This window comes from Silurus meridionalis, chromosome 21 (genome assembly GCF_014805685.1).
Source record: "Silurus meridionalis isolate SWU-2019-XX chromosome 21, ASM1480568v1, whole genome shotgun sequence".
Classification (NCBI taxonomy): Eukaryota; Metazoa; Chordata; class Actinopteri; order Siluriformes; family Siluridae; genus Silurus; species Silurus meridionalis.
This window is the reverse complement of record NC_060904.1, coordinates 5,828,907-5,842,207: the sequence shown is the minus strand read 5'-3', so window position 1 is coordinate 5,842,207 and position 13,301 is coordinate 5,828,907. Positions and strand designations below refer to the sequence as shown.

Sequence of the window (13,301 nt, the reverse complement as noted above, 5' to 3'; positions counted from 1 at the left end):
ATCTGTTGCCATCCACCAGGAAGAGGATGAGACACAGGTGGAACTTCCAGCAGGACACCGATTCAAAACCTACTGCAAAGGTGACTCTGAATTGGTTCCAGATGAATAAAATAAAGTTGTTGGAACGCGTAATAAATCACCAGACTTAACCCAATAGAGCATTTATAAAGGAAACTAGAGTCCAAGATTTTCAAGAGGGCCCTCCAGAGCATATTCAAGATTTAAAGACATTCTGTTAAGAAGAATAGACCAAAATCCCACATGAGCACTGTGAGTGATAGTTTGATCATACAGGAAGAGTCTTGAAGCTGTCATTGCAAACAAATACATTTCTATACAAGTATAGAAAATACAATTTCAGTTAGTGGGGTTAAATTTTTTTTCTGTGTCATTCTAGTTTAATAAATATAATTTCATGTCTTGTAATATTATAATATCTTATTGTATTGTACCTTTCTTGAGTTTATAGCAATGTCTGGCCAAATTTTCTTGTAAATTGCTGCATTTAAGCAAATGTTTAAAAAAGAAAAAAACTCAACTACTTTAGAAAATATTAACCAAAAACTATTATAATTGGTGGATTGTTTTCTTGAAGTTTGATGGCTGTATAGAATATTCAATCAAGTTTCAATTGGCAAATACCACACACTTGTGCTAGTAACAGTGAGAAGCCCTTGAGAGTCAAATCTGCCATCATGTGAGCCTCAGTGAACACATTTTTCCTCAGGGGAAAAAAAAACACAACCCAGAATATATTACTAATAAGACACAATTCCACAAGGGCCTGGTACAACAAAAGTTAATTTAGCATCATGAGCATTGGTTTACATTTACAGCATTTGGCAGACCCCCTTATCCAGAGTAACTTACATTTATCTCATTACAACAGCAGTTGAGAGGCCCAGCAGTGGCAGCTTAGTGGTGGTGGGATTTTAAGACCTTTTGATCAATGTTAGAAGCTGAGCTGAGCCAACCTTCTTATAGCCTCGGCCATCGATGTGGAGAGTAACAATTCTAATTCTCAAATCCTCAGAGAATCTTTATCATGAGGTGCTGAGTTAAATATCCAGTGGTCAGTATGAGAGAATTCTACTCAAAGCACCAAATTTTAACTGCTTTAATACAAAATACACAAATTTGTTTGGTCAATGAACAATGAACGTGATGAATAGGACATGTGGCTCAAGCGACATACAACTGTTATCACTTAGGGTGTACTCACTTTTGTTGCCAGCTATTTTAAGAATTATGGCTTTAAGTTATTTTCAGAGGACAGTAAATCTGTTCTGCTACACAAGCTGCAAATTGACCAAAATATATGTGGAAAATTTAATTTATAGGCTCAGGATGCATATACTTTAATATATTGTGTAACATCATGCATGTTATGAAATTAGTTACTATGCGAAACTACTGTCACATAATGTAGATGTTAATGTAGAATTTGCTCATGGGACTATATGTAGCCGGGGAATATACGTACAAGTATCTGACATATATCTCTTTATCTGTCAAATCCAAACATGGTTTACATTACCAATATAGATCAATACTCTATTATAATCAATATCTATCTATATTTGACAAACATATCAGTCAAATCTTATGATTTCATGAGGTTAGATTTTATTAAACAATAACTAATTTACAGAGTGTCTCTAAACCCATAGCAACACCTCTGGCTAAGTGAATTGGCAAGGTGCAGACTAGCTGCAGTTAAAAAATATTTAACAAGAATTTTTTAATTAAATTTTAATTTAAATAACTTCTGGTAATGACAGGAAATCTACATAGTGTTAAAGTCTATTCAACCACACCCACCCACCCACCCATTAACCCAGCACACACACACACACACAAACACACCCACACACCACACACACACACACACACACACACACACACACACACACACGTATGCTCTGTCCTGAACACTTGGGAGGTTATTCATCATTTCTTCCAGCATTTTTCTCTACATCCTCCTCCTCACAATAAAATGGTGTGTGTGTGTGTGTGTGTGTGTGTGTGTGTGTGTGTGTGTGTGTGTGTGTGTGCGTGTGTGCATGGGGTGTTAGAACAAGGGCAAATTAACAGCCCAAGACGGGGTGACAAAAAAGTCGATGATGAGAATAGGGCGTATAATTATCCCTGTCATGCACACTGTTCACACTCATACACCGTGAACTCACATTGTTTTTAGAATAACATGATATGGGCATAAGTATTTGGACACTTGATTTCTCCAGTCTTGATTTCCCCAGAAGTGGTTCTTCCCAAACTGTTGTCAAAATGTTGGAGGCCCACAAATTTATAAGATGTCCTTGGAACAATAATAGTTTTTTCTTCATTTTAACAAGGAGGCCCAAACCTGTTCCATGAAGATATGCTTTACATGGGTTGGAGTGGAAGATCTTGAGAGGCCTGCTAATGAGCTCTGACCTCAACCCAAATGTTACTGTTACTGTTTTTGGTTTTGTTATAGTCATACTTCATTACATTCCATACAATTAGTTTTTTCCTTTGGCAGATTTAATATATATTTGCACTATTTTTAAATTTCACTTTATCATTACCTAATATATTTTCTCGTATTTTCTCTTATTGAGTTCCTTAATTTATTGCACTGTTTTCTGTGCAGCCGATCAGGTTTAGATTTCCCTGCAAGATGTATTAACTATATGTATCAACAAGTTTTAAGAATAGCTCTGTTTACAAGAAAGTACTTTATTTGTCTACATTTACACACCATCACCTCCCAGCATTCCTGCCACTCCCATCATTCAGCTCTCCCAGCATTCCTACCATTTCTTAAACATGCACTGGAAGGCTTCTTTTATAAGCATTTCAAGCACCTTCTGCGATTTGCGCTGGATCTCCACAATAACGTCAAAACGGCGACCTTTTGTTTAGAAATTTCATCTTTCATTTCAATTTCATCTCAGCCAAATCTGGTGAGTAGGTTGAATGCAGAAGTGAGATCATGTGGATTGTTCTAAGACGCACAAGTTGAAGAATAGTTCGAATTTTGGGGGGTTGAGCTCGTTAAAGGTCTTCCTGATCTCTCGTCGTCTTCCAGTGATGTTCTTCCGCACCTCAAAACACCTCGAACGACTCGTTGCCGCATCGCCGTATTTCGAATGTATGTCACATCAAATGTCTCTGTGGCAGATTTGCCCAGTTTCACGCGGAATTTCACGTTTGCTCTTTGTTCTAACTTGCTGTCCATGATGAAATCGCAAACGTGGTAACACACGTGGTTGGAATAGCACCAGTTAGCACCATTAGTCTCTAAACTTTTTAATACCACCTCATAACTGTTTGTGACAAATATAATCTTAAAAAATCTTGACACCCTATTAAACACCTTTGGGATGAATTGGAAGGCTGACCGCAACCCAGGCTTCCTTACACTACATCAGTACCTGACTTTACTAAGACCCTTGTGGCTAAATGAGCACAAGTCTCCAAATAACAATATGGTTTTCATGGGTTGGGGTGGAAGATCTTGATCCTATCTTTAAAATAACCTTAGTGCTAAACCATTATATTTGGTAAAATCTATGAGGGTAATAATAATAAAGAAAAAAAACATTTATATTTTTAAACACGGATACTAAAATATGTATACAATGAACCACTGCACACACCACAGAATTATAAAATCCCTTTCTCTTCTCCTCTTAATTTTTTTCTCTAGAGAGAAAACCACAGTCCCTTTAATAACTTCTAAATATGCACAGACGTTTCTGGGAAGCAAAATCCCTGCTTGAAAAATGCTGCCTATGGAGGGAGCTTCCCTCTGAATACACCACAGGGGGAATTAACTGTTGTACCTTAAATTATTGAACGTAATGAAGACCTACTTTTATTTGAATTGTACATCATCTGAAGTTTCATTTATGTGTGTATTTACTCTGTCATGTCCTTTTTAGTGTTATTTTTAGTTTTATTTTGTGTGGACTCCAACAGTGGAGCTGAGAATCGGTGGTATCTGGGATAACTGGATTGACTGTGGCGGTAAAGAACATTTGGAAGGTGATAACGATTTCTCAGCAGGACTTATCTCAGTATCTCACACACAAAACAACTGGCCTCAGCATTTCACTGACCCTCCAAAAACTAGCTACAGCGGGGGAGATGTGGTGGCTCACTAGTTTGGACTCTGGGTTACTGATCTGAAGGTTGGAGGTTCAAGCCCAACACCACCAAGCTGCCAATAACAAGAAAGCTGGAGGATGGATTTGGACTGTAGTTAATGTCAACAGTCTGCTACACTGACTCAGTACTAGAGTTTGTGTCTGATCTCCTTCACTGCACACCTCAACGTTTATCTGTAATAAATGGACATTCGGTGCCACCCAGATGAGGATGGGTTCCCTTTTGAGTCTGGTTTCTCTTAAGGTTTCTTCCTTATGCCATCTCAGGGAGTTTTTCCTTTCCACAGTCGCCACTGGCTTGCTCACGAGAGACAAACTTACACTTATAAAGAACAAACTTATTCTTTATCACCACATTATCTGTGTAAAGCTGCTTTGAGACAATGTTCATTGTTAAAAGCGCTACACAAATAAATATGAATTGAATTATATTGGATTAAATATGTGAAGAGAACATCTTCATTGTGACAATGATATGCTACTCGGCTTCTATGGAGGCATGCTCCGTTCAAAAGTCAAACCGAAATGTATTTGTTTTATTTCATGTCTTCCTACAGGGATTCCCCTGTGTGCAGAGGCGCTCAGTGCACGTAACTGCCCGCGGCGCTACAGAGCGCTCCCCCGAGCTGTCGTGTTTGTTTATGTTGCTCGGTTTTGATTCCTGTCTCATCTTTGCCCTTGTACAATCATTGATCGTATTGCATATGTGTCTTGATTTCTCAGACCGGCATTTAGTTTTCCTGTTCATTTGAGTGCATTTTGCAAAGAATTGTTCTGCAATCAGGTGCTGTATATTTTTGTTTAGCAACATTTTCGATCTAGTTCGGTTTCTATGTTTGTTGCTCGTTGATCACCTGACCTCTGGATGTTTTGCACAAAAACATTTTTTGCTGCACTACAACTGCAGCCATCTCCCGTTTACTGTATATGTTTATACAGGCAATTGGATGCATTTTAACCATAATTGTCAGTAGGCTTTCCTAATGGTGTCTTTTTCCTTTCTCTCTTTATCTCTCTTGCTTGTTGTTAAGCGACACATGCTCCTCAGATACCACTAATCCTATTCAGTTCTGTTCTTCGGATCTCCCAGTCAATCCTGATGCCCTACTTCTGGATTAAATTGTCATCAAGTGGAAATCTCTTGCTTCTTCTAAGAATGGCTCCACAGGGACACATGGTGACCTCTGAGGTCTGGGAGGAAATGCTTCAGAGCCAGAAGCATGGCCAGCATCTCTAGGCAATTGATGTGCTATAGTAGATGGGTTCCTTCCCATAGACCTTGGGCGTGAGGGACGCATCCATCGTAAGCATTATGCGACGACCTGGTACTTCCAGCACGGGGACTAGAGATAGGAACTTGGGATCTCTCCAAACATCTAAGGCACGTAGGCATCGCCACATGACCTTGATAGAAAGGAGGGGATACACCCTTCGTGAGAACCCTTGGGTTCTCATGTGCAGGAGGCCAAGTGGAATCACATTGAACGCTGATGCCATAAGCCCAAGCACTCTCTGGAACTGCTTGACAGTGAGTGACTGCTGTTCTCTGACCTTCCTGATGGCTGTAATTATGGATGCAATGCAGGCAGGAGAAAGCTGAGTGTGCATAGCAGTCAAATCCCATATGATACCTAGATAAGTGGTTCTTTGTAATGGAGAAAGCACGCTCTTCTTGGTGTTCAGCCAAAAACCCAGCGCCTCATGTGAGCGAGAACGACATCTAACTGCTCTGATCGAGCTAATATCGACCAATCTGCGATATAATTGAGGATGTGGATGTCCCTGAAGTTTAGGGGAGCCAGAGCCGCATCCGCACGCTTCTAGAAGGTGCGGGGTGATAGGGCAAGGCCAAACGGAAGAACCCGATATTGGTAAGCTTCGACCCCAAAAGCAAACCTCAGGTGAGAAGAAAGGATGGATACATGAGAGTATGCATCATTAAGATCTACTGTGACAAGCCAGTCCTTGGATCTGATCTGAGGCATGACCCGCTTGAGGGTCAGCATTTTGAAACGAAGTCTCATTAGTAAACGATTTAGCTGACGTAGATCTAGAATAGGACGCAACCCACCGTCCTTTTTGGGAACTATGAAGTACCGGCTGTAGAACCAGGACTCTGTATGATGGAGGAAACACCTTGATGGCCTCAGGAGAGTGTTTACTCATAGTTCCATAACCGGAGCCTGTTCAGCTCCCATTAGGGTGGGAAGACTCCGTCGAAACGCGGTGGACAAGACCCGATCTGAATCATATAGCCTCGCTCTATACGTCTGGCAGAACTTTTCACGTTTCATGTTTCACGTCTTATGTGTCACAAAGTCCATGAGCTCCTCGACTTGGGGATTGCTAACCGCCCCCCGAGGCGGGGCTGCATGCTCTCCTCGCAGGGGGAAGAAACTGCTGAAAGTCGTGCTTTCGAAGCCTGTGAATGGGAGCTGGACCGGGCAAGTGATGTTGGAGACAAGCCCATCTCATAAGCCTCTGCGAGGTCCATATGCAAGCCCCAGGAACTGGAGCACTCCTAAGCAAGAATGAGACTAGAACAGATTTCACATGTGATTCAGAGCGTAGACAACGCAGAAGTGTTCCCAAAGCGTTGCGACGCAGCTCGATTTCCTGAAAGGTAATAAAATGTCCCTATTGTAAGTATTTTATTCCCCTATTATTTCTCTTAATTACATCAATTACATCACATCAATTACATCACATCATTTTTTGTCTATTTATTGTTACCCTTTCAAGCATCTGTGAACATCAGCTATATACAGTTGATCCATCACCAGTCTTCCATTTTTTTTTCATGAAGCTAGACAAAACTTTCACCCCTGCTAAAAAAACAACAAAAACCCCTTAAAGAATCTGTAATGGTTTTAATAGTTTAATGGTTAATGGTAATGGGAATTGTATTGCATTGAATAGAAAAATCTACTGGTCCTTGTGGGTCTCCACTGGTAATGTGTTGCCTTGGTGGTATATCTAGTGGATCTAAGGGATGAAGGACCAAAAGAAAACCTTTTGACAACTTGTATATCACATGCTGTTACGTAGTATATGCTAATAAATCCCATTAGGATGTCAGTAAGCATTCCTTTTCAAAAAGGTTGCAATGAGTTTCTGTGGTTTGATGGATAATAATGTACAGGAAAAACTGTCATGGAAAGCATTTCCTGAAATAAGTTTCTTATGATTGTTACAAAGCAATGACCCTGCAAATGTCTTTCATAAATCTTGAACATACTGTAATTCTTTTAAGAATTACACACATATTTATGGTTCATTTCCACATAAATTCTGATTCAAATTTTATTTGTAAGTCACATACAGTAAGAATGCATTCACAATAAACCTGTGATTAGCATTACAGCCGGAACTACTGCCGAAGCAGAGAGGCTGTTATAGAAGATTAAACACCACTTTGATTGGTCAGATTTTAGCATTCAGCAGCATTGTGACTTGGCAGTTGACAGACATTAGACTGAGAGCAAAACTAAAATATATTTCAGTCTACACAGAAGGGCAGTGGGGTTGCATGATGGTACTTTTAAGATGGTACTATTTTAAAACGCTGGACTTATTATGCTTTTATTTGAATTTGGGGAGCAATAGCCTATGCACAAACTCATACTGACTGACAAATGGAAGGTGGAAAAGGGTGCATTACAACAGGATTGCATCACAGTCATGTCTTTTGTGTTTTATTTCCTAGGTTTTTTTTTTTTGTTCATTGCCAAAAATCTGCCTTTTCATATGCACACCGATTGTTCAATTCCCCTCTGAGTACAGACCCCTGTGCATTATGATCACCTTCATCAAGAACACTTTATAAACAGTTCTTAGTCAGATGTTGCATTGTGCATTGCACCTGCTTGTGCTTGTGTTCTGCCCAGCTTGTGTTCCCAATTATTATTCTGTCCTTGTGTTTCCTTGTATTGTCATTTCTAGTTATCGTTTTTACGTATTCATTAATGCAGCCATGTCTCTGACCGAGCAAACAACCTTGACCTCTTGTTTTTGTATGTCTATGTAGGTCTGGTCAACTATTTTAAGCAATTTTTAGAAATAATAATAGTAATAATTTCCAACACTTTATTCTCTTCATTTCCTAGAGTTTTTCTTGGCTGCACTGCTTCCAGTATGTGTATGTGGATGTTACATTTTTTGTCCAATCAGATTTAAGCCTCTATGTGCAGCCATGTCAATCAAAATCTGCCCAGGGCCTTCAAAATCAGTAATGTTGGCCGATGTACTTTAAACTATATTAGCAATGGGTTGTTTCTTTAACCAATCAGATTTCAAATTTGCCTCACATGGCCAACTAGCTGGCCCCGAAAAGCATCAGAATTGTTCCGTCTTCTTATTGGTTGGTCAGAGCCAAGCCAATTTTGACTAGCAAAACACGTTTGTAGCATGCTGCACACATTAATACATCTGAGTTAGACTTTTTTTCATGCCCAAAATGGCTGATGGAGGAAGAGAAATGAATTTATTCTTGGACATTAAAAAAAAAAAAACATTTTAAACATTGATTTAAAGGTCGGCCAACCCCGAAGCTAGCTTGTCTCATCCCGGGAAAGTTTTTTTTTTCGCCACTTTTGACCAGTGCCTACGAGCGGTACCATTCATCTCTGGTGAGCAGGTTGCATTTTATTATTTATTTTTATTATCGTATTTTATTCATTTATTTTATTTATATTTATAGCTTGCTTTAGTAAAAATGGTATTCGACCTCCTTATGTGAAATGTCTCTCTCTTTGTAATCTATAAATCCACACTAAAGGCCCAGGTACCAAATGGCCTACCACTGTAGTCACCCATTAGGTAGGAGCCAATAAAACAATATTAACCTTGCTCTCAGGGTAAAAGGGATGGGATACTCTGTTTTCTGTCAGTCACATTGACTCTAGCCAATCATTTGTGAGCTGATATATGTGGAAGATGGTAGACATGTATGTTCTATTGCCATGTAATGCAGCATAAGCACCATTTCTTAAAAAAAAATGTCTGGCTTTACATGTTGAAAGAAGCACTTATTAGCCTTTCCCCTTCCTAATTTTGAAGCTGTGGTATGATAAAAGGGATTTGGCCAGGGGTGGGATTTGGCCAGGAAATTCCTTTTTTTTAGATGTCCTATTTAAGTACATCAACATCCTTTTTTATCCTACTAAAAATGTCATATAGATCTGATAAACAAGTACACCAATCAGGCATAACATTATGACCTACAAGTGCTACAGGTGCTTTTCTGTTGGATCGGACCACACAGGCCAGCCTTCTCTCCCCACATGCATCAATGAGCCTTGGCCGCCCATGACCCTGTCACCAGTTCACCACTGTTTTTACCTTGGACCACTATAAATGGATACTGACCACTGCAAACCAGGAACAGCCCACAGGAGCTGCAGTTTTGGAGATGCTCTGACCCAGTCATCTAGATATCACAATTTGGCCCTTGTCATACTCAAGCAAATTCTGACACTTGCCCATTTTTCCTGCTTCTAACACATCAACTTTAAAGACAAAATGTTCACTCGCTGCCTACTATATCCCACCCACTAACAGGTGCTATGATGAAGAGATAATCAGTGTTATTCACTTCACCGGTCATAATGTTATAGTGTCATAATGTTAAGCCTGATTTCCGCTATGTCCTTTGTGGTTAGGTTTTTTATGTGTGTTGCATTTTGTGTTTTTCTGCTCGCGCTTGCACTTGGTTTTGTCATGAATGGGTTTTTTTCTACATTATGTCTTGTTAAAATGTTCTTTTTGATGATCTTGCACTAGTGTCTTTCATAGTCCAATTCTGATATTGTGTCACGTACAGATAATAGACAAAAATTGATGGATGGAAGGATAGATGAATAAATGGATGTCTCATTGAAAAGATGGATGGACACCCCAGTTTTAAAAAAGAAAACAGGGGAAAAAAATCTGGCTTCCACGCCCATATTTTAGCAGAGTGCAAATATGTAACAAGTGTCAAAAAAAAAGAGTCGCAGACGTGCCAAACAGCTGGTGGACAAAAAAAAAAAAAAAAAAGATCTTTTTTCATTTTTAAGCTTGAAGAGACACAAATCCAGGTGCTTGCTAGGCTATGTGTGTGCCACCTCAGATTCTGTGCATAAACCATAGCCATGTGTTTTTAGTAAACAGCTAAAACTAACTCATTTGTAGTTGTGTGCTCGAAACGGTTTACAAGGCAACCTTAAGGGGGTCCAGGGGGAACACACTGGATTGGTATTTTTGTATTGTTCTATAAGTTGAATCGCCCAGGGCAGAAATATTGTGCAGATACAAGAGTAACAATCTTCTATATAGATAAAGATTTAGGTGTAAACACAATAAGCCTAATCAGATCAAAACGAGGCAGATAAATACTAATAGTTTTCACAAGCGCATACAGATTACTGAATGATGCACTGTGCTTTACACTTCCTGCTAATTAAAGTTTTTAACTGATATAAAATGAATTGCATGATTAACGTTGGAGGAGTTCGGAAAGTAATCTGCGAACTCATTAATCTTGTAAAGCCTAATAGCATAGGGGAGGAAGCACTTCCTGAAGCACTGCTCATTACAACAGGTATTAAAATGACACTGCGTTCCATACAACATGCTAAATTGATACTTTCACTTGACTTTCTTTGCTCTTGTACATTTACACTAGTTTATTAGGTAGGTCTAGTGAATAATAAAGTGGTGAGACTTTGCTCTGTGTGTACTGAGCCCTGACATTTGTGTTCTCCAGTACTGGCTTTTATATTGTCTTTAATTAGCTGCGAGTTAGGGTTGACTGAATCTGATTTCACTATGCAGCACTTTCTTTTTAACCTTTTCAACTCACAGGATCTGTCTAAGGAGTTCGGACATACGTGCGTTTTCTCGTGCTTATTACTGCTCTCCTTTTCTATTTGTTCCAGTGTAGCTAATAAATAAATCCTATAAATTACCGAATAATATGCTTTAAGATAAATAACTGCGTACTAAGGACACCATTAATTAATAAAATTGTTTAAATGGAAGTAAACTGACTATTTTTTTAATTTTGTTGCACTTTTCCTTATGAAAATTTACTCTCATCTTAACAAAGTATTAATTATGACCCAGATCTTTGGATTGCTGCATTTCTGGTTCAAAAAAAGTTGTAAGGAACAGCCAGCAAACTAGTTTGGTGTTTGAAGAGCTTAAAAAAGTTTCTTTGCAATAGGTCAGAGGTTCTGCGAGAGGGGACTGGGCTCCATAAGGAATTCCTGAAGCAAATACAAGAGGTCATTAGCAAATATATTAGCAAGTTGATATACACGATATGGACAAAAGTATTGGGAAAGACAAAGTTGAAGGCACACACTTGTAGGATGTGGTAAAAATACATTTTCCCTTCACTTTAACTAGGAGACCCAAACTTGTTCCATCATGACAATGCAGTGCATATAGCAAGCTCCATGAACGTATGCTTTACATAGGTTGGAGTAGAAGATCTTCAGTGGTCTGCTATGGAGCTGTGAGCTCAACCCTACTGAACACCTTTGGGAATTAGAGCATTGACTGTACCCAAGGCCTCAAAATCTAGTGGCACTACACAGGAGAGAATTATAAAAGCAAATTGGGATTAATGTGAAATGAGATGTTTAAAAAGCACATACAAATCTTATGGTTAGCTTTTCACAAACTTCTGGCTATATAATAATCTTATTATTGACTTATTATCTGAACTTCACAGGTTTAATAGAAACTGTAATAACCTCAAGACCTAAAAACATACAAAAACACACACACACAAATGGGAACAACATCAAGGATTACTACTGAGCCCGCCTCTGAAGGACCTTGAACATGCATTTCTTACTTGTATGACAATAATACATATTGTATTACAACATAAATGAATATCAATGTCAACATCAATGTCAAACAAATATATAAACTGTAACCCATTTTGGGCATCTGTGATTGGTCATTGGTCAGCACCATGCTGCCACTGCTGGGCCCTTGAGAAAGGCCCTTAACCCCTCAACTGCTCAGTTGTAAGTCGCTCTGGACAATTGCATCTGCCAAATGCCATAAATGTAAATGTTTTAGAGGAAGATATGTTTGGCTTCAATATTCCTTTTGCAATAAGGGAGAGTTTGGCTGGTGGGTAAGAATTGACCTGTGACTAAATTGAAAGGAAAAAGTACACCTGCTGTAGTAGGGAAATTGGATGAAGTGGATGTTATTGGCACTAAAAGTGAATCTTTTTTTGCAAATCAAATCCCTTTCTGGTAAAGTGAACTATTTTTGGGGTTGTACTTATAGCAGTGTTTTAGTGCATCAAGTAAGTTATTGTATTAGTTGCTTTGGTGGATTCAACTAATGTGTTTTTTTTATATTTTTAATCGGTTTATAATCTTGTAATTGGTTTTTATACTGACTCACTTACTAGATTAACTTGATTTGTTTACCTTCTGTGCATAATAATGTTGCTGTAGTGGCTTAGATGCTCCTTCTCTCTCTCTCTCTCTCTCTCTCTCTCTCTCTCTCTCTCTCTCTGTTCAGCATAATGGCAACGTGCAATACTTTCTTGCGAGGATGGAGAGATCGTTTACCTGAATCACAGGCAAATGTCTTCGACGTCTCATCGCTGAAGATAATTGCCACGGCATGTTTCTTTGTCTCCCGAGGCATTCTGGTAATGTTCTTGATGTTGTGCAGCTCAGTTATCTACGCAAGTAAACGACACAAGTCATTACTGAAATGAATAAAAAGAAGGAACAAAAGACAACGGCAAGAGGAAGATGTAAACATCATGATATGTGGATGGACCAAAACAGGCTGAACTATCTGAATGGATAGTGCAGTTTGTTTGATACAAGAATAGAAAGATTCTACAGTTCAGCAGCGTATTATATATTATGACAATAAAAACATACAATATACTGTGACATAATGGAAAGGAAATTTCCGATATATGCTTGTAATAGGTATAATAAAATGGCTGTGAAACATGTACTCATTTGGATGAATAAAACATGATGTTATGTAAAAATAATCTCAATAAACTATATTGCTGCAGTCACATAAGTCCATTGTTGATAATGTTCTTATAAAACCGTCCCCTTTTTATGTTTCCTTATTTACATATCACTGTTAGATGAGAGGTTCAACCCT

The 13,301-nt window shown here is 38.8% G+C and overlaps 1 protein-coding gene across 1 annotated transcript in view; it reads right to left on the bottom strand.

Annotated features, from left to right (window-relative positions):
• The window catches only part of dok6 (docking protein 6), a 77,784-nt gene that overhangs the window by 25,689 nt on the left and 38,794 nt on the right, over nucleotides 1–13,301 (bottom strand). The window contains exon 3 of the mRNA XM_046833596.1: nucleotides 12,740–12,854. Coding sequence (XP_046689552.1) covers nucleotides 12,740–12,854 — 115 coding nt within the window. The remainder of the gene's footprint in view (nucleotides 1–12,739; nucleotides 12,855–13,301) is intronic.